General features: G+C 56.6%; 1 protein-coding gene across 2 annotated transcripts; it reads left to right on the top strand.

Annotated features, from left to right (window-relative positions):
- Positions 1 to 302: 302 nt before the first annotated feature.
- Positions 303 to 20,105, top strand: Cdc42ep4 (CDC42 effector protein 4). Of its 2 annotated transcripts, none has more exons than XM_046463457.2 (2): positions 303 to 461; positions 17,339 to 20,105. In XM_046463457.2, exon 2 carries the CDS (start codon positions 17,431 to 17,433, stop codon positions 18,490 to 18,492), a length of 1,062 nt encoding a protein of 353 aa, XP_046319413.1. In that variant the 5' UTR covers positions 303 to 461; positions 17,339 to 17,430; the 3' UTR covers positions 18,493 to 20,105. The 2 variants fall into 2 exon arrangements, with proteins under 2 accessions (XP_046319413.1, XP_046319414.1); XM_046463458.2 differs by lacking the exon at positions 303 to 461 and adding an exon at positions 1,211 to 1,422.
- Positions 20,106 to 20,685: the final 580 nt, after the last annotated feature.

Below are 20,685 nucleotides of genomic sequence, written 5' to 3'. Positions count from 1 at the left end.
TTGCCATTGTTCAAAATGGGGAAGAACCTTCGGAAGGCCTCGCACTGGCCCTCGGAAGAAGACGTGTTCCCGACCCTGGGGATCCCAAGTGAGGGTTCGAGGCTGGAGCGCAGAAAGGTGGGGGGGCTCCGGAGCTCGGCCCGCCCAGGATACCCCACATGGAACTGTGAAAGTCTCAGGCTTTCAGATTTGAACAGAAGAGGCGGAGCGGCCGGGCCCGAAGCTCCGACGGCCATTGGCTGCGGCAGAGCTGTGACATCAGCGCCGAGGGGCACTAGAGGGAGGGCGCGGGAGGAGCCTGGAAGGGGAGTGTCCGCGCTGCTCCCAGCCCCGAGAGCCCGAGAGCCCGAGGGAAACCAGCGCCGGCGCTGACATGGGCCGCCAGCCCGGCTGCCCAGCGGAGCCCACCGAGGGGAGCGCACAGCCGCGCCAACCCCACTCCCGGGGCTCTGGGGACCAAGGTAGGCGACGCACACCCCTCTGGCCTTGACAGCCGCGCAAGGCCCTGCTGGGCTCGAGCCCCACTAAGGGGCGGAGAGCATTGAAAGAGCCGGGAAGGGGGCCGTTGCTTGGGGAGAAGGACGCAGAGACCCTCGGTCTTCGGCGTCCGCCCGGGAGAGGCGGGCTGCGGGTGGGGAGGCGGCGGGGCTGCTCCGGTGCTGGGAATCGGAACCGCTCACCGCGTTCCAGAAGAGTGGGGTTTGGGGAGCCGGGGGTGGCGGAGAGCCCGGCGCAGCGTCGCGGGGACTCAATTTCCTCTCCCCAGACTGAGACTCCCGGGTCTGGCGAAGGGCGCTGCTCAGGGAGCGGTGAGGGGCAGGTTTCTAAGGTCCACCCTCTTGCCCAGGAATGGGGTGTGTGTCGCTGTGGGCAGGAGCACAACAATCGGCGGCGCGCAGCTCGCGGTCTCCCCGAGGGGGGCGTGTGCGCGCCGAGTTCTCCATGAATAAGAACCGAATTCTTGGCCTGGAGTGGCACAGGCGTGTACACGCGCTCGCGTACTCACACTGCAGTACACGCCGCCCAGTGTCACCGGGCTGGGGAGGACCGAGGGAAGGAGCTGCCTGGAAGGGAACGGCCCAGGGAACAAATTCTCTCCCCCGCCTCCCGCGAGCCCTTCCTCCGCCCCGCCAGGCCCCAGCCCCGCCCGCCCGCCGCCTCCCAGGACTTGGAGGCCAAGGCCGCGAGAGGCCAGGGCTCCTAGAAGGGGTGGGGCCCGGCCGAGCTGGGGCCCTCTTTGGATCGGGGAGACGGCTTCGCGCGGAGCCCGCAGCCGGGTGCTCCTGGAGCACGGCGCTCGCGACTGGTTAATGTTTTAACCACCTGCTTGGGGCGGTGGAGCCCTGGATCGCGGTCTCAGGCTCCGCCCCCTCCCTGGAGCGCCCCCAGCCGGAGGAACAAAACTGCCCCCCGCGGCCGCGGGTGAGTTGGGGCCCGGTCGCGAGCGCTAGGCGGGAGCCCGGGCTGGAGGGCTGCGCTTGATTTGGCGCCGCTTCCTGGGAGAGGAGTGTGTGTGTGAGAGAGAGAAAGAGAGCGAGTGAGCGAGGGGGAGAGGGAGTAGAGCGAGCGCACTGAGGCTGGCTGAGGGGGAGGGGTGCTCTCTGCTAACTCAAACCAGGTTCCTGGTGTTTGTCCGAAGAGAGCTGCGGCCTGGGCTTTGGAAGTTTTCCTTTTCTCCCTGGGAGAATGGAGGGGAAATACAATGCTTTCTCTTTGCTCGTCGGAGAACTTCTCCCCCTCCAACACCCCCACCCCTTATAATCTGCTGGGCTCCCACTTCCCTCGCTGGGTCCAAGGTGCCCAGGTGGCCAAGCTGTTGAATGGGGAGTCCTTGGGGGGGTCCCTTTGCTGTGAAGCCCCCTACCCTTTCTAGAGGGTTAGGGTGCTAGAGGGAGACTGTCTCCATCCTTACCCCCAGCAACCATCTGTCCTGCCCCTCCGGGAGTGTAAATAAGGAGGGGCCGGGGGCAGGGGCCTCCCGCAGCGCAACTTCTTTGCACAGTCTGGGTTTCTAATAACTCTGCAGCAGCCCCCGCCCCCTTTCTGAGGCTGGGGTGGAGGAGGGGACCACCGGCAGGATGGACTGAATTTTAAGAGAACAAAGAACAGGGCACAAAGAACGGGGGAGCTGAGCTGCGGGTTTCTTCTAGAAATGGGGGGGGGGTTGCTTTAGCGGAGCCAGGGGGCCCAGGCTACCCCAGGGCCCTGAGGCAATAATGTAGCTTCCAGTGGGATCCTGGGCGGTAACATCCCTGCCGGGGTCGTGTGGGACCCGCTGGCATCAGCTGCCTGGTGTGAGCCACCCATGTGACTGACTGATTAGCTGGTTTATCTCTGAACTTGGACTTTGCCCCTCCACTCCTTGAGGACTGCTGCTTCTTCCCACAGTGGGGAACCCTGGGGATACCGAGGCTTCTCTGGTTTTCCCAGAGATCCTGGTGACCCTGCAGGGACTAGGGAGGGGCCCGTGTGATGAGACAAAGTGAGCCTGCTCCCAAGTTGTGGTTTTTGGGTGACTCTCAACCGCTCTTATGGCGCCCACAGTTCACAGGGTCCCTGCTCACCGAGGACCTGTGCCGTGTGGTTGGCACCTTTGCCCCGAGGCTTTCTTCCACTTTCTGTCAACCCACTTTCCCCCTCACCCCATGTCTTTTTCAGACATGCCCACCCACCAGTGTTTGCCCCATTCCAAAGTGTGTACCCAACCTGCTTCTGTCCTCTTGCCTCGGAACTGGCAGTCCGGGCTCCCAGTCTGGAGACCAGGAAGTGACAACCAAATGAGGTCTCAACTCTTTTTAAGGCAGGGGGTAAGAGGTGAGCAAATGTTGACCCGGGAGAGGACCACGTCAGGGCTTCTGCCGAAGGCCTCGGAGTTTCCAGCCCCCTCCACCTTTGGAGTTAGTTGTTGATTGATTTCTGTGTCCAGGACAAGCTGTTCCCAGCTGTGACAGTTAAGGTGTTTGATATGGCCTCTCTCCCCTCCCACATCCACCCCCAATTTGGGTTGAGAGCAGAAGGGTCTGAAGCCATTGTGTTGAGAATTTCTGGGGGTGTCACCTCCACCCTGCCCTGGCTGGACATCCCACAGACTCAGAGGCGCTTGTCCCTGTGTGGGGAGGGAGGAGTCTGTCCCTCCAAGGAACAGGAGAGCTGGGTTGATGCCAGAGATAAGGCTGGGGGTGGAGAGCGGGTTGAGCAATCTCTCCCTGGGAGCAGGGCTGACCTGAGCTTCGCCTAGGTCCTCTGACCTATGCACTGGAGGCTTTACCTGGGCCTTGGGGAAAGGGACCAAGTCCCAGAGCGAGGAGCACTTCAAGGGGTAGTCTGATGGAATGTTCCAACCACCAACTCTGGCCACTACTGTGAGGTGCTCCTGGAGGGCTGGGCCCGTGCCAGCCTTCTCTGGACAGGAACCTGGACAGTAGTTAGGGAGGGACTCCAAGTGATGGAGGGCACAGCCCTTTGTGCTTCCAGTCTTTTTGGAGGAAGTTTAGCCAGTAGTTTCCCCCTCCTTCCCGCTCACCAGGCCCCTGAAGCCCCCGCTTAAATGCGCTTCCTTCGGGACCTCTTGCTTCCAGCTTACGAACCCCCGTGTCTCCCCCAGCTCGAAGCTCAGGCTCCCTGCCAGAGTGGCAGTGCGGGCATCTGAAGCCCTCCTTTGCCTAGAACACCCACCTCCCAAGCTGAGGAGGGGTCTCCCTTTGGGGCTCAGGTGAGAGTTTCTGGGAGGGTGTTGTGAGTGCATGCTGGTGTTTGTCCTTCCGTCATCCCGGGGCTGGTACCTCTGAAAAACAAGAGTGCTTCTCAGGGGAAGACCCCAAGGCACCTCAGTGCTTGTCCCCACCCTTAGCCTTGGCCTTGATGGTGCCCGTGAGGACAGCTGGAGCAGCCTCCAGTTCCCTGCAGGAGTCTCCGCTCTCTCCCTTCACCTGTGCCTGTGCAGTCACTGAACTTGGTCTGAGACCCCAGCTTTGAATCTCCCCAGAAGTGACAGTGCCCCTCTTTCCTCTGTGCTCTACACGCTTCTGCCCTTGGGTTCCACTTGGTACAACTCTCTCCTTAGAATGTCTTTTCCCTCCTTCCCCCAGGATGGAGTTCAAGCCTTGGTCAAATGCTAGAGGGCTAGTGAGTCCCAAGGAGCCCAGGAGGAACCTCGGGGCCAGCAGCACAGTGTGCAGATGCCTCTCAGGAGGGTTGTGCAGGCGCAGAGGAGGCGGCGTGTGTTATTTGTTGCTGGTGGCACCCAGGGTCTCTCAGATTCCTGAGTTATCTCTTACCCTTAACCTGGAAGGAAAGGGGGGTGTTTCTCTTTTCTCTGCCTTACCATCCTTGTCAAACAGGAATCAGAAGTAGCTGAAGTCCTGCCTGAGAGAAGCCAGGCTTCTCCATCCTGCGTCACCAAAAGCTGAAAGGTGACCAAGGCAGAAACACTGAGATCAGGAAGAAGCCTGGGCCAGGCTTCCAGAACCACTGCCGGAGTGGGCTGTAACGGGAGGGCAGAGTCTATGCCTGGGCTTCAGTGGCTTGGAGGATCCTTCCCCCCCCCCCCCACAGATAATCTGAGGGACGCTGGAATTTAGAAAAAGCTCCCTGGAGCCTTTTGGATTAGGCGTCCCCAGGTACGTGCCCTGGGCGGATACTGTGTGCTGTTTGAGCTTGGGGAGTGATAGCCAGGGTGTTGCTGGGTATGCCGACGTCTCCTCACACCTCGCAGACATGGGGTGCCTGTGTTCCACCACACATAAGCGTGCCCACCCATCATGCAGCTCCGTGCTCAGCTTCCCGGGTGCAACCGGCTCTGTGGGGAGCCAGGACCCAAAATGTCACTTTACTCCCCACACCACCACCGAGCGCCAAGCTCTTAGGAGAGGTGGGGTGAGACCAATCAAAGCCCCTCTGATCTGATTTCACGTGCAGCTGCTTCCTTCTGAGATGGGGATGGGGAGGAGCCCTGCTGTGGGGCAGGACCACCTCTCCCAGGTGTGGGACACCTGACCTGCCCTGCTTCCTGCCTCCCCTGGCTCTTCCTTCTGTGAGGGTGGCTAGCGGGCTCCGGGAAACACACGTTTCCAGGAAGGGCCCTGCAAACAAGGGAAGCTGCCGGATGTCCTTGACTCACTGGCTCCTTCTTCTTGGCTCCTTGGTTGGTTGTCATTTCCGGTCACTCCCAGGCCCTGGCTCCTTTCTTGTCCGTTCTCTGAGCTGTTGGAATCCTCAGGCAGTGAGTAAGGGAAGCCTTCTCTTTGGCTCACCTCCTTCCCCTGGTTCAAGGCAGGTGGTTCTGGGATGAGGATGGAAGTGAGTTCAGGAGTGGAGGGAATGGGGTTTCCAGGCTGGGAAGATTTTAACCGGAAATTATATGCAAACCTATGTGCCTCCGGTGGGTGTTCATGCAGCCTTAGCCTCATCAGATCTCCAAGGCCTGGGGTCCCAGCAGAGCACACAGTCCCCCACCGCACCCACATTATTGCTTATGCCAGAGTGGAAAAGGCCAGAGTTCAGAATCAGGCAGATCTAGGCTCTTCTCTCATCTCTGTTCTTACCAACTGTGTGACTTGGGTGAATCATTGAACTCTCTAAGCCTTCCTGTTCTTATCTGCAAGGTCGGGGGGACAATGATCATAATGCCTGGGATTGTTGGAAAGAATAGATGAGAAGGCTTCCTAATGCTCAGGACGGTGTATTTCACCTGAGTACCAAAAAGCAGTTTGATCAAAATAAGGCATCCACCCTGTGCTGGTTGCTGAGACAAGGCTGGGTAAATGCTACTCCTTTCTGCCAGGACCCACTCAGCCTGTGGATCCGAAGATCTCCTCATTACAAGGCACTCTTTGGACCAGACTGGGTTCCCTCTTTTATATTTGCCAACGACGAAAGGGTGAATTAGCCAAGCCATAGTATGCTTTCCCACAACCCAGCCTGGCTGAGTTATTGACATCGATTTCCTATCAACTGAGAGAATTGTAATTTCTGAAGATGGTGGAGACTATCTGTAGGAATCCATTGGTGAGCATGCCCATTAAGGGCACTAGCCCAAGGACAGCACTGGGGACAGGCGTACTGCGGGGAGCCAGGTGGGCAGAACATCCGTTCACCCTGCATGAGGCCCTGGGTTTGAGCCTCAGCACCCCCTTCAAAAGAAAAAGGAATACAAGGCTAGTTATTCATATAACTTTAGCTTTTCCGGGAACTACATTTTACAAACTAAAGAAAGGTGGATTTGAAAAAAAAATAACCCAGTACACCTAAAATAATGTCACTTCCATGCAATCATAAACTATTAATACACAAATTATTAAATACTAGTAATTTTAATTAACATTATTTAATCAATAGTTGATTTAATTAGTTAATATTGTTTTTATATGAAGACTTCCAAATTCAGCATGCATTTTACATGGAAAACACATGTAAACTTATTTAACTGAAGACCTAACTTGGAGCCTTGTGCGTGCTAGCAAATGCTCTGTCACTGAGCTACATTCCCAATCCCCCTCCCTTTTTCTCTTTTGTGGTATTGAGGATTGAACCTAGGGGCATTAATCCATTGAGCTATGTCCCAGATCCACCCCCCCACACACACTTTTTTTTTTTTTTTAATTTTGAGACAGGATCTCTCCAAGTCACCCAACCTGGCCTTGAACTTGTGATTCTCCCGCCTCAGCCTTAGGAATCCATGAAAAGACACAGACCAGAATACACTTTTAGGAAATGTTTACCTCATTACTAATCAAAGAAATGCGAATTACATACCATAGTTGTGTGCCACTGTGCCCAGCTCTTTTGCAATTTAAAGTATTTCTAAACTCCATCTGGAAGACTACCTAGATTAAAAAAGCAAAAAAAAAAAAGTTCAAGTAGGGATAATACCCTACCAAATGCTCAAAAGGTATTGTCCATAGTGACATTCTAGACCTGGTTTAGAAATAAACAGAGCAATGAACAGAACACACCTGGAAATAGGCCCAAGCCTGGAGGTGTCATCAGGAGTTGCACACGTGGTAAGGTAGCATCTGTTGCTTTGATTACATTTTAAAACAGTCAATTTTATAAGGGAACAGGAACTCAAATTATTATGGGTCCTTTAAAATTTTATAAGTCACAGACATCTCTGGTTTGGGATATTCCCTTCCTAGTATTTCCCCCCTCAGTGGTTTTTAAAAAAAATTATTGTATTTCCTGGTATTTAGAAAAGGTGAAAATATTCATAAACTCAAGGATAGGAAAGATCTTTAACGTCTCCATGATGTTAAAGCCAGAATTCCTACAGCAGATTTGACCATGTACATAAGTAGTAAGCACTATGTAGAAGACGACTGTGAAATTACCAAAATAGAAACAGGCGTATGATAAGTTTGCAAAAAATATCTGTAAACTATGGTGAAGATGTAAGCTTTAACATTTAAAGAGGTCATATAAATCCTTTGGAATATGTGAAGTTCCCACCTCACAGTAGAATAGGCTTCAACTAGCTATCCACAGAGAGAAGATACAGATGACCAGAAGACACTTAAAAAAAAAAATGCACACCTTCATGAATAATCAAAGAAATGCAAATTACAGGTTTGGAGGGAAGAGTAGTTTTTGTTGTTGTTGTTGTAGTTTTGCTACTTTCAATTCAATGAAAGAAAATGGAATCTGATGTTAGACCCCGTCATCCTGTGTTGTTAGGACTAGAACTTGGCCAAACCTTCTGAAAAATGCTAAACAACAGTAATTTTTGTCCAGGATCCTCTGGAAATAAAGACTGGGCATGTTCAACTGAAAGGGTGGTTACAAAATCTCACCAGGCTGAAGCACCCTCAGCCTTACCAAGTGAACTGGAGGTAAAGATGAGAGTGTAAGGATGAGAATGTAAAGATGAGAATGTAATGTGTAGTGTGATCTGTTAACATGCAAATACTTTCACTCCAACGTGAACAATGGTTGGCTTTGTCTCACCGTCTACAATGGGAAGTGCCACTTGTATAATAAGAGGGAAAATGTCAAACTCAGCACTATCCCTTGGAAGTGCGGCGGAGGCTCTGTGCGAAATTTACATATTAATGGCTGCATTTTATTCTTGATTTTTTTGCCTTTCTGGAGTTGGAGCCCAGGGTCTCTCCCATCTAAGCCGGGGCTCTTCCACTCCCCCAGCCCTGATAGCTACATTTGAGAATGCACAAACCAACAGCGGAAATTAACATTTTATTTACCTTAACCTATTCAGAATATTATTTGAGCATGTGATCAATATGAACTCATGAATGAGGTATCTTGTATTCTTGTTCTCATACTGACTCCGAAGCCTGGTGGGTACGGTACACGGTACCACGTGTCACTCTGGACTGGCCACATTTCCAGTGCCCAGAAGCCATGTGCAGCTGGTGGCCGCCATGTTGTATGGCCCAGGTGTGAATTATTGAATAACTCAGTGGCGGCAGAAAATGGAAGTCACAAAGAAGTTCTGGCTTGGACTCTTGCTTTCTTCTGTGCCCTGTTTACTCTTGAGCCTGCTCTGACGGATGCACCCCCCTCTCCTGTGGCCTGCTGTTCCCTGTGCCCCGAGCAGGGATGCCTAGGGAATGTGCATGGCCTCCCAGCTCTGGAAGCCATGTAGTGACTTCTGGACTTGTTCACTTTCTCTTCCAGGAAGGGTCACACCAAAGCAGAGGATGTTTATCTTTAGGAAACGGGGTGTGCCCCAGTGTAGCCCGGCAGTGGCTGGTCCAGATCGACTGGCTGGCAGAGAAGGCAGAGCTGGTGCCCAGCCTGCAGGTTCCGAGAGCAGGGTTTGGTCAGGGCTCCAGTCCTCCTCCCCCTCCTCGGGAGCTGGAACTACCCAGGAGCTCAGGTGAAGCTTGCAGCAGGGCCTGGGCGGTTCCATTCCTAAGCAAAATGGGGGTGTTCTGGCTTCTGCTTCCCGTGATCCCCTCCACCTCTCCCCTCCCAGGGAGTCAGAACACTGGGAGGATCCTGTTGGAGAAGGTTTCCATGCTGCCATCCTTGGGGACGGACTCTAACGGGGGAGTCATGAAGTAAGTCTTGGTTCTCAGGGTGTGCGATACCCGCCCCACCCAACTTCTCAGCTGTGGACATCTGCAGAGGCCAGGCAGTAGCACCTCCTGCATAAACCGTGTGCCCTAAGTCGGCCAGAAGTGGGCTCACATCACCTCGCAGAAGCTGTGGGGGGAGTGAGGGATGTGCCCACCTGAGCCATCGCTTCCCTTTCTGCTAAATTGGGGCAATCATGGCTCACTCCTTACAAGGTTGCTTTGAGGCTCAGAAGCACCCATTTCTTTTGTTCCCAGACAACGCCTGGCACTCTGCACCCCCCCCCCCAGTAAAGGAGTGCTGTTGACATCCTGCTTTCTCTGCACATGGCCAGAGGCCGGGTGCCGGTTGCCCTTGCGTGACCCCCCAGGGCCCCCTTCTTGTTTTCTCCGCCTCTTTTCGGTGATGGGTGCAGCTGAGCTGGCTAGAGGACTGGCAGAAGCCAAGCCTCACCTGCTCGGGATATCTCTGACCGAATCCCACTGTTCTGTGGGAGGCTGGCCTCCAGCTTGGAGCTTCAGTGTCCCTGGACAGAGGCCAGTCTCCGGTGGGGTGGGAGGGATAGCTGTCACCTCCTGCTCAGCCGAGGAGGCTCAGGATCAGGAAGCAGCTGCTGGGGAACAAGTTCTCCTTTTGAGGGAGTCTTAACTCTCCCTGTTCCCCTGACACCAGATTGCTATTGATGACCCACTTTCTCCTCCCAGGCAACGTAAACAAGGACCGAATAAACAGGTCCAACTTGGGTGGCTGGGGGTGGGCGGGGAGGAAGAAGACGGACATCAGTGGCCATTGGGGAGGAGAAGGAGAGCAAATGAATGGCCAGGGAAGCCTGTTCATGTCCCCAGCAGCTGAGTCCTGAGAACTGGAACTGGAGAGCCACAAGTGGCCTTGAAATTGAAACCTTTTTGAGACAGGGTCTTGCTAAGTCGCTAGCACTCGCCATGCTCCTGCCTGGGTCTCCCAAGTCACTGGGATGACAGGCATGCGTCCCTGCCCCCAGAAGTTGAATCGATAGCATGTGTGGATGTGTCCCTCTGGACACAGCTCCATTGCTGAATCCTACTTGTCGGAGAGAACTTGGCCATAGTCCTGGGGTCACTGGGACTCTGAGCAGTCCTGGGACTAGGGTGCTGTTCCCCAGGACTAGGGTGCTGGTAGACGGAAGGCCTTCCACTCCCCTTTGCTAGCTCTTACTTTGGGCAAGATGGCACCAGGCGTGGAAGGTCTGGTGCCTGGCTGTGAGCCAGTGCAGGTATTGTCTCGCAGCAAGAGACTTGAGCTCTTGTGTCACCTGGGTCCCTTGCCAGCTCTGGCTGGGGCAACTCACCTCCTTGCCCCACAGCCTCCTCAAAGCCACTGGGTTGGATAATCTCTGGCCCAGTGAGAGCTGCATTAACCCCCTCCACCCCACCACCTGCGAGGCTGCGTGAGGAAGTCACTGGGATCTGGACAGGACGCAGCAGAATGTTGACAGCTGCCCTTTGATCTGCAGGGAGGGTTGGCGACAGGACCCACCCAGGATTCCAAAATTCCAAAATGCTCAAGTCCTGAACTTGAAGTGGTGTGACATTTGCATATCACCTATGCCCATCCACCTATGTGCTTCAGTTCACCTCCGGGTTCCTTGTGACACTATAGAACATGAACACTGTGTCACCGTTGGTCCGTGTCCAGGAGAGATTCATTTTTCTTTTGACCGGGTTTGACGGGAGGTTCATCCAGTCCACAGATGTGGGGTCCACAGATATAGGATGCCAACCATATATTAATTAAAAAACAGGAAAACTAAAACGTACCAATGTACAAACTGACAACAGACACCTATGTGATCTTTAAAGACTGCTCACACGCGCACGTGCCCGTGAGTCAGGTGTTTTTTATGTGACTCGCTCACGCTTTTATACTACATCCCTATTTTAGTGCATGGAGCCCTGGAGTGGGCAGTAAGCCCTGGCTTGAATTCATGACCTAGGCCAAGTCCCTCGATTTGGTCTCTCCGTCTCTGGAAGGATGACCTCACCACCCCCAGGTATAATCACGGAGCTGTTTCAGGTTCCCATCCTGGGCTGCTAGTTTTTGCTTTGTAACTGTGGCTGTTCAGGCTCTAAACATTTTCAGTGCAAGGACCTTAAACTCCTTGCACACGTTTTCAAGTAAGAAGGCCTTTCCGAGGTGTGCGTGGGGCTAAAGATCCCAGTGGTTCTGAAGTCAGCTGGGTCCCCTGCGGTCCCCGCCGAAGCCATTTAGCAACGCGCTTCAAAGCACCAACGTCTCTGCCACTCAGCCACCCTCAGGCCCCCTAGCTCCCTTCAGCCTTACGCACTGTTTGAATAAAAACACTCTTCTGCCTTCGCCAGGCCTTCTTGTCTTTGCCGGCTCCTTGTCTTTGCCGGCTCCGGGCCTGCGAGTGTTCCAGAAAGTGCCTGATCTTTCTGGGGTGACAAGGCAGAGCCACTAGCCTTTACAGACAGGTGAGTCCCAGGACACACTGAGCCGCCTTGGGTAGCAGAATGCCTCCCGTTTTGGCAAAGTTGAGTTCTGCCCCCACCCGGCTGGTGAGACCCAACCCTGGGCCGAGTCCCTGCTTCTAACACCTGCCCTGAACGCGTCCCGGGCCTCCGCCTTAGCCAACCCATGTCCTGAACCCTCTCCTCTTTTCCCTAAACGCCCACAACAGCCCGACCACATTCCTGCCTCTCTTCCCCTGTAAAACCAATGGCAGGAGCTTCCAGGTACAAGCGGCCAGGGAATGACCCATTTTCTTCAGGCACCCAGAATGGCATCCAGGCTCCTCACCTGCTCTGACATGGAAGGCCGTGTGTGGCCTGACCCGGGCCCAGGTGGTCTTTCATACTAGCCCTTAAGCACTGCAGTCAGCTCCCACCTCAGGGCCTTTGCATGTGCTGCCCTTCCCCTAGACGTTCTTGACACGGCCGGCTCCTCATTGCTCAGTTCTTAGCCTGTGATGCCTTCCTCAGAGGACCTCCCCTCGCCTCCTCCTCACTCACAGCACCCCATTTCCCCGGCCACAAGGGTTTGCTTTATTTACAGCTTTGAACCTCAGTCCCACCCACCTGCACCTCTCTACACACAGGAATATAGCAGTGTCATTTCCGCTGCTTTATCTCCAGAACCTCATCGACTACCATCGTCCCTCGGAATCCAGGGGCATGGGTTCCAGGACCCCCTCAGATGCCAAAATCCAAGGATGCTCAAGACTCTTCTGCAAAGTGTCCTAGTGTTTGCAGAGAAGCTGGCCATATCCTTGCACAGGGCCTCCCAGATCCTTCCATCAGCCCTGGGTTACTTAGGACACCTAACACCGTCAGCATATCGTGCACGTAGTTGTTACACAGTGTTGCTCAGAGGAAGACCACAAGGAGTAGGAAGCCTTCAGTACAGACAAGTTTTTTTCCCACCGAATATTTTCAGCCAGTGGTTGGTTCAGTCTGTGGATTGGAACCCCCCGGGCATGGAGGTCAGTGCATGTGGACGTGTGGCTGTTGGAGACCTGCAATAAGTAGGGCGACGAATGAATGGGGAGGGAACGTGAGCCTCTTGCAGCCGGTGCGCGTCACGACTGAAGTCAGGCCGTGCCAAGGCCCTTTGCCCTACTGTCCAGCCACGTCACTCGGAGCTGGTATTGGACGGATGGTTGGAACCCCGGAGGCGGCTGTCCTCAGTGTGGGCATTGGAGCATGTGAACTCCGGGTCCTGGGTTAGCCGGGGGTCAGTGGCAGAGTGGGAGGGCGGACTGCCTGTCCCGGGAGAGCTGAGGGCTGGATCCCGCCCCGGGCTGCTGTGCCAGGGCAGGGTCGCATTTGGAGTGGGATGCGTTGGTTCATCCTGTACCCTCTGTCTGAGGAGGGCCTGCTGGGTCGGCTGATCTGGGAGGGTGGCCAGGGGTCCAGGCAAGTGCTGCCACCCACGGCCGAGCAGAGGGTGTGGCCAGCGAGGCCCAGCCAGGAAGAGCTGCTACTCTGGGGAAGGTTCTGTGGTCAGGGGCACAGAGGGTGGAGGAATCGGCCCTCAGCGCCCAGGACGGCTGCTCTGCTCTCCTTACCCCGCAGGGGTGTGGGATGTGGCTTCAGGGTGGAGTGAGTGCGCCCCACAGGGCTGGGCTCTGGGGAGTGGCCACCGGTGTCACGGGGCAGCCTATTTTAGCTGCTTCCCCGGGGCTGAGTCACAGTGCTTAGCAACACCCCTCCCGAAGCCGCAGCTCCTGAGGCCGGTCCTCTTCCAGGTGGCCCCTCAAGGCCCCGCTCCAGGACCTGCCCAGGCTCGGCTGGAGCAAAGGCTGTCAGACCCTTCCTGCCATCTCCTCACCCCCAGGGCCTCTGTTAGTGGACAGTGAAACCAAGGACGCGAAACTGCCCTGTAGCCAGCTGCTGCTGGCCCTGAAGCCGCTGCCAAGCCCGTCCCCCTGAGCAGAAGCTCTGGAACACCAGAGCCCCGACCCCAGGCTGTGGCTCCATCGAGGCCCCAGGTCTCAGGACCCTCCCGATGGATGTCCAGGATGGTTTGTCACAGGCCACGGCCTGCTATCCATGCCCTAGGAGTGGGACCTCAGTGGGAAGGAGGGATGTTGGGCAGACCCGTCCGTCTCAGTCTCTGGTGTGGGGCTGAAGGGGGTCCTGGGGCTCCGTGGCTGGCCCAGGTTGGAGGGGCATGAATGTGGCAGGCCACACGCCGTTCCCCTGTGACCCTGCCCTGTAGCCCTACCTGCAGGGCTGAGCTGGGAGGGGTGGCTGATGGGAAGGGTGGGTCCCCTGGCCTGTGGCTGCAGCAGCCTGGACACTTGCTCCCTCCGGGTGGCCACAAAGGTCACCAGGGGTACTCTCTGCATTGCTCACTTCAGATGGGAAACCACAGTGCTTGCCGGTCCCCCGGGCCTGGGAATTTTTGCTGTCACAGTGAAACCCTGACGCAACCCTGGAGTTCACAGCACGGACTCCCACCCCATTCTGACCCTGACACCCCTTCCTGCCCCTTCCGTTGTTTACCTCGTAAATAATATCAATATCCATCTGTTTTCTTTTGTTTTGTTTTGCTACTGGGATTGAGCCCAGGAGCACTCGACCACTGAGCTGCATCCTGGCCCTTTTTAACTTTTTTTTTTTTTTTTAATTTTGAGACAGGGTCTCCTTAAGTTGCCCAGGCGGACTTAGGATCTGCCTGCCTCAGTCTCCCCCGTTTCTGGAACTATAGGCCTGGGCCACCGTGCAGTGACATTTCTCAGGAGCAGTTCTGACCCCCCCAGGGACACAGGGCTATGTCTGAAGACTGGGTTGTCAAGGCAGGGGGAATGGATGCTGTTGGCATCTGGTGGGCAGAGGCCATTATTCCTGGGAGCGTCCCAGCCTGCAGAGAACTGCCCCAAACCCAAACAAAAACTGTCCACTCCAAAGCCTGGGCAGTGTTGGAGCTAGCTCTGGGATTATGCAAGAACTTTCCCGAGGCAGCAGCCGGCTCCTCCCTTCTCTGGGTCCCCTGGCCAGCCCTGGGGGGGGGAGCACTCGATTGGTGGCCATCACTGAGAATGGCCTGGGGTGGGCAGAGGAGCACGGGAGCACGGGAGCTGGGGCCTCAGCCTGGTCCCCTGGCTGCCGCCTGGGGCGTAAACCCAGATGACTCACCCGGCTTCAGTGAACTGTTCTCTCATGCATGTGTCCCTTCCAGCCATTAGAGATGCCAGCATTCCCTGAGCCGGACTGGGAGCTGGCAGGTGGAAGCCCTGGTGTCAGAAGCCGAAAGGATTCGCAGAGGTCGCATTAAAGCCGCTTATATTTCCTTCTGTGTCCAGCGTGACCCATGCAGACCCTACCTTCCCTTTCTCTTTTGCGCCAAAAGGTTTTCCTCAAAGTTTGGCCCATGACTGGCCCAGGGGTTCACCTGTGGTGTGGACAAGTTGGTGAGCCATGGCCCATGGGCCAAATCCATTCTGCCATCTGGTTTTGTAAATAAATGTGGGTTTTGCTTTGGATTTTTACCTTTGGTATAAAGGATGCAGTCTGGGAACAATCATGAAAGAGATGCCCAGGGCAAGGTATTGGGGGCCTGGCACACTCTAACGTCCCAGCGCTCCATGTCACCAACATTGCCGTTCTGGTAAATAAAATTTTGTTGGGACACATGTGTCTGGTGGTTTGCATATTGGCTATCTCCCCCACCACACACACACTGGGGATTGAACCCAGGGGCACTAGAGACCAGTTCTCACTCAGTTGCTTGGGGTCTCACCAAGTTGCTGAGGCTGGCTTTGAACTTGCGATCCTCCTGCCTCCGCCTCCTGAGCCACTCAGATTACAGACGTGAGCCACCGCACCTGGCTTATGGCTGTTTTGTCCTCTAAGACAGAATTCAGTAGCCGTGGCAAAGACTATATCAGCTACAGAGATGCAAACATTTGCTCTCTGGTCCTGAACAGAGTGTTTGCTGAGCCCTGATCAGGCTGTTCAATGTCTGTCTAGAGGTGGAGGCAGGACAGGGAGGAGCCAGAGGACAGGGAGGATGCCGGTTGGGGTTCAGGCACGTTAACTTGCTGAGTGTCTGATGGGAGGAGGGAGAGCTGGCCCATCAGAGGGTCGTCTCAAGGCTCCCGGGAGAGCCCTCTCTGGCTCTGTGGCGTGTCCCTGAGAACTCGGTGCTAGCTGGAGCGTGAGCCGTATCTAGGGCATGGTGAGGGGCACTCTGCTGGTAGGGGAGGCCATCAGACTGGGCTGCAGGGACTTAGGTGGAATGAGAGTGTGGGGGGAGGGTGTTAGAAGGCACAGAGGTCAGGGTGGGAGCCCCGGAGCTGTGCCGTGGGCTGAAGTGAAGACAGAAGGTGAGAAACTGGGGGTCCTGGGAGGGCGGGAGGGAGGTGTCTGACTTTCAAAGGACAATTGAAGACCAAATAGGTGGCACCCAGGACTAGACAGAAAGCAGGACACAGAGCCTAGAGGACAGGTCTCAGTTCAGGCAGGGGCGGGGAGGACTGGCCCTGGCTAAGGCCTTGGGGAGCCTCGCCTGAGCCTGGGGTGTTGGGGCCCAGAGGGTGAGCTGCTGCCACAGGACAGCCCTCGGTGTAGAAGCTGGAGGACTGGCCTTGAGGGAGGGGTGGGCGGTCCCTGGATCCAGGGGATCACCTGGATGCGAGATCCCGGGGGACAATTTTGTTTTAGCCAAGTGAAGGAAGGACAGAGGGACCAGGAAGGAGGAGGGACCACCCAGGCCCTGCCCCCTGTTCTGAGCTGTGCAGAGTGAAGGGTGGGCCTGGAACCTGTGTCAGCAGGGCTGGGAGGGACACGCACTTGGAGGCCTCGCCGGCCTCCCCCACCTTGCTGTGTTAGGGCTCTGCACCTGTCTCCCCCACCCTACCCAGGGGTAATGCCTCTGGGGAGAAGAGGGCTGGTTTGGTCTTGACTCTGAACTGGAGCTTGGCCTTTGCCGTGAGCCGTGTGGGTGGCGCACAAGGCTCTCCTGGGCCCCCTCTGTTGTTTGGATTTCTAGCTATCATCACCCAAGGGTCTGCAGGTTCTACAGGGACTAGATCATTTGGGGTCTAGTCCCTGTCTCCCTCTGTCCCTAATAACTACAGAAAGTGGGAGAGGTTCTCCTAATCTTGAGCTCCCTGGATGATCCTGAGCAAAGACCGCGGGGCCCCTCGCTGGAGATGCCTGGGCAGGATTTTCATTTATAGGGTACCCAGCAAGGACTAGGAGGCCAGGGAGCTGGTTCTGTGGGTGCTGGACACCCCACCCCAATTCTGATTCAGAAAGACAGCCAGGCCACCCACGCGTATGGAGGTACCAGGCAGCGTCTCTGTCTCCTTGGGCCTGACTTAACCACTCCCTTCTCTCTGAGGACTGTGACTCAAGCTGAGGTGTCCACCAACTTCATAGGGATGGGGGTAGACAGCAGGAAGAACTTTCAGCATGTCTCCAGACTGCCTCCAGACTGCCTTCCTGGGAATCCCTGGGCACCTTGACGCCCTTGACCCCAGCACTGTTTGTTCTAGTAGCAGCCTGGTTTGGTGAGGGGCGGAGATGGGGAGGCATTGTCCTTTAACAGATTATTTGTTTCTCAGGTTTCAGGAAAAATGTGTCTCTGGCTCACTGAACTCTAACCAGATTTGCAAAATCGCTCCTCTGCCCTGGGAGACTGTGGATGGAGAAACGGGCAGCATTTTGAAATGGCTGGCTGGGTTGTGGAGCATCGTCTGATTTTTTTGCAGGGGAGCTGGCTTTAAGTGACAGCCCCGTGGCAGATGGGCTTTGGTGCTGGTGGCCAGCTGTGCTAACCCCTGCCTTCTGTCTGCTTTCAGCCCTATGATCTCCGCGTCCTCCCCTGCTCCACCTGCCGGACTTGGACTTCAGCCCTGACCTCCGGAGGGTGCGCCTCCTTCCCACCGGCAAGATGCCCATCCTCAAGCAACTGGTGTCCAGCTCCATGCACTCCAAGCGCCGCTCCCGCCTGGACCTCACGGCTGAGATGATCAGCGCTCCGCTGGGTGACTTCCGTCACACCATGCACGTGGGCCGGGCTGGGGACGCCTTTGGGGACACGTCCTTCCTCAACAGCAAGAAAGGTGAGCCCGATGGAGAGTCGCTGGACGAACAGGCCTCCACGTCGTCTTCCAAACGCAGCCTCCTGTCCCGGAAGTTCCGGGGCAGCAAGCGGTCTCAGTCGGTGACCCGGGGGGACCGGGAGCAGAGAGACATGCTGGGCTCCCTGCGCGAGTCGGCACTCTTTGTCAAGAACGCCATGTCCCTGCCGCAGCTCAACGAGAAGGATGCCGCGGAGAAGGGCTCCAGCAAGCTGCCCAAGAGCCTGTCGTCCAGCCCCGTGAAGAAGCCGGGTGCTGGAGAGGGCAGCGGGGAGGAGGCGGGCGCGGGGGACCTGGGTCCCCGGCGGAACGGGGCAGTGGCTGCCTACCCCCCTGACCCCCTGCTCGACGAGCAGGCCTTCGGGGACCTGACGGATCTGCCCGTGGTGCCCAAAGCCAGCTACGGGCTGAAGCACGCCGAGTCCATCCTGTCCTTCCACATCGACCTGGGGCCCTCCATGCTGGGCGACGTGCTCAGCATCATGGACAAAGAGGAGTGGGACCCGGAGGAGACCGGGGGTGGCTGCCGCGAAGAAGGAGGCCTCGGGGGCATCGCTGAGGGCCCCCCGGTGGCCGAGGCGGCCCCTCCCCTGGTGAGGCAGGGCGGCCCAGACTTGCCCCCACTGCCCTCCCACGCTCTGGAGGACGAGGGGTGGGCGGCGGCTGCCCCCAGCCGCAGCTCGGCCTGCAGCGTGGGCAGCCACACCACGAGGGACAGCAGCTCCCTCTCCAGCTGCACGTCGGGCGTCCTGGAGGAGCGCAGCCCGGCCATCAGGGGCCCAGACAGGGCCCGGGTCACCCTCCCCAGGCAGCCCGACAAGGAGCTGTCCTTCATGGACGAGGAGGAGGAGGAGGACGAGATCCGAGTGTGAGCCTGTGGGCAGGTCGCCGCTCCTGGGAGCTCTGGGGCTGTGTTTCTCTCTGCCCCCTCCCCACTATGACCTTTGACCTTACCATGCGGGGCGGGGGGGCAACCAAGAGCCTCCCGTGAGGCCGTAGACCCTGGACCTCGTGGATGAGGGGCACTGGCCAAGCCCCCGAGGACTGGGGGCCGAGGAGGCCCGGGGCCCACCGGAGGGGCTTGCCTGGCTTTGCGACCAGACCCCGCAGCTGCAGAGGCCCGCTGTGTTCTTGTAGCAGGAGTCATTTTTTCCTCTCCACCTCCCTTTCCTCCAGCCTGGCCTCAAATGGATGCCAGATGTCAACCTGAGTTCCTGCCACGCGCAGCCACGCAGGTCAGCCAGAGGCAGCCTCTGCTCCAGGGCCAAGGACACTGGGCGCCCCTTTCTCTCAATGGGGCCAGGGAACCTCGTGCAGCAGGAGGAAGGGGGTGCTCACAAGTCCCTCCCCCCTCCCCTGACTCCTGCCCTGGAAGCCTGGAGCCCCTGGGAGCAGGCTGGAGCAGGACAGCCAGCTGGACACTGAGCACAGCCCCTTCCAGGGAGCTGGGGCGGGGCGGGGGGCGCAGAAGGAGAGCCCCCAGGATGACACTAGGAATAGGGCTGGGGCAGAGCCCTGTGGTTGTATTTGTCCTTTATTATTATTATGTTCAGATCCCATAGAGAGCAATATCAGGAACTGTCCCCAGGTTGCCACCGGAAGGAAAATGCAATCTTTTTTAGAAAACCTTTTTACTCCTTCTCCTGGAAATTCAGGGGCCAGTCAGCACACTCAATGTCTGGGGCCGGTCCTGTGGCAAAGAACCCAGCCCAACTCTAGGGATAGGGGGTAGGTGTGGCTTTTGTTCCTGCCCACCCACCCCCCCTTGCTCCTTGTAGGAAAGTTCTGGAAAATGATTGTTAAAAAAAAATAAATAACACATCATTAGGGGGGAGCTGTGTCCTAGGCAGCTGCCCGGCCCCCTCCAGGGTTCTTCCCCTTCCTGCCTCAGGCTCCTCCCCCACTGCTGGGGCCAGGAGGTTGCCAGATTTAGCAAAAACAAAACACAAACCAGAAGGCTGAGTTGATTTGAATTTCAGGTAAACAAAGACTTGGTTTTGAGTACTAGTGTCCCCCTGTACCATCTGGAACATTCTTACACTAAACAGTTGTGTGCTGTCTTTCTGAAGCTCAGATTCTCACTCTGCCTCCCTAAGTCTTCCCCAGAAGCCTGAGTAGGAGCCCCAGGGGGGACAGCTGGTTATTTTTCTGTGCTGGGAACAGGCTGACCCACTGCCTGGTCTCTGGCCCGCAGGAGCAGGGAAGAGCGCTAACTACAACAGGGGGCCTGGGCCAGTCTGGCAGATGCAACCGCGTCCCTGGGCTGGCCGGACCCCGACTCTGAGACACTAACCTGGTGTGACCCAGCGCCCCAGGGTGCTCCTGTTTCCGTAGCTTAGCTCCCGAGATGGGCGAGATGGCAGTGGGTAGGCTGCCCACCGCAGTCCTTAAACCCCATCCAGTCAGCTCCAGACTTTAAACTGAATTTTCTTTTTCATGATATTGTTAAAGCAGCAAGAAAACATTAAAAAAAAGCCCTCCAGCATGCCTGTGTGTTTGTCTCTGCTCTTTGGGGGGCTTACTTCAGGATGGGGGGACTGTCAGGAGTTCTGGGGCTACCTGTGCAGCTTCCCTCAGACCCTGGGGGCCATCCCCTCCCCTCTGGCACTGCAAACACGGGAGCCCCTTGGAAGGACAGGCCTCCTGAGCCCCCTGCCTGGCAGCCCTCCGGGCTCCGGAACCCTGGTACTCCTGGTACTGTTGGCCAGTCGGGAGCCTTGGTCACTGAGCCTCTGTGCACCTCCTTGTCCCACTCTTTCGAAGCTGGTGCGGACGCTGTAACAGGAGCTGTTTGTTGGAGTGCGGGGCCGTGTTCTCCTGGGTCTCCTAGGACCCTGCGCCTCCCACTTAACTCCCCTCCCCCTTCCTTCTGGAGAGCCCCACCCCCACCCCCCTGGGTGGCATGCTCTCCCTTCAGCCCTGCTGCTCCGGGAGGTAGACTCTGTCCTGTCACCATTTCCCAGGTGAAGAGATGTGCTTTGACAGGCCGCACGGCTGCATCTCCAAAGTCACCGATTAACCAGAGTTGGAATCAGAACATCATTGATCCACAGCCCCTGCCCCTC

Source organism: Marmota monax, unplaced genomic scaffold (assembly GCF_021218885.2).
Source record: "Marmota monax isolate L192 unplaced genomic scaffold, Marmota_monax_Labrador192_F-V1.1 WCK01_AAM20220418_F8-fsc00208, whole genome shotgun sequence".
In the NCBI taxonomy this organism is placed as follows: domain Eukaryota; kingdom Metazoa; phylum Chordata; class Mammalia; order Rodentia; family Sciuridae; genus Marmota; species Marmota monax.
Note: the sequence above shows the minus strand (reverse complement) of the source record. Positions and strands in the feature narration are given on the sequence as shown.

Excerpts from the sequence above, each read along its gene's own strand:
- Cdc42ep4 (XM_046463457.2), top strand. The coding sequence starts at position 17,431 with ATGCCCATCCTCAAGCAACTGGTGTCCAGCTCCATGCACTCCAAGCGC.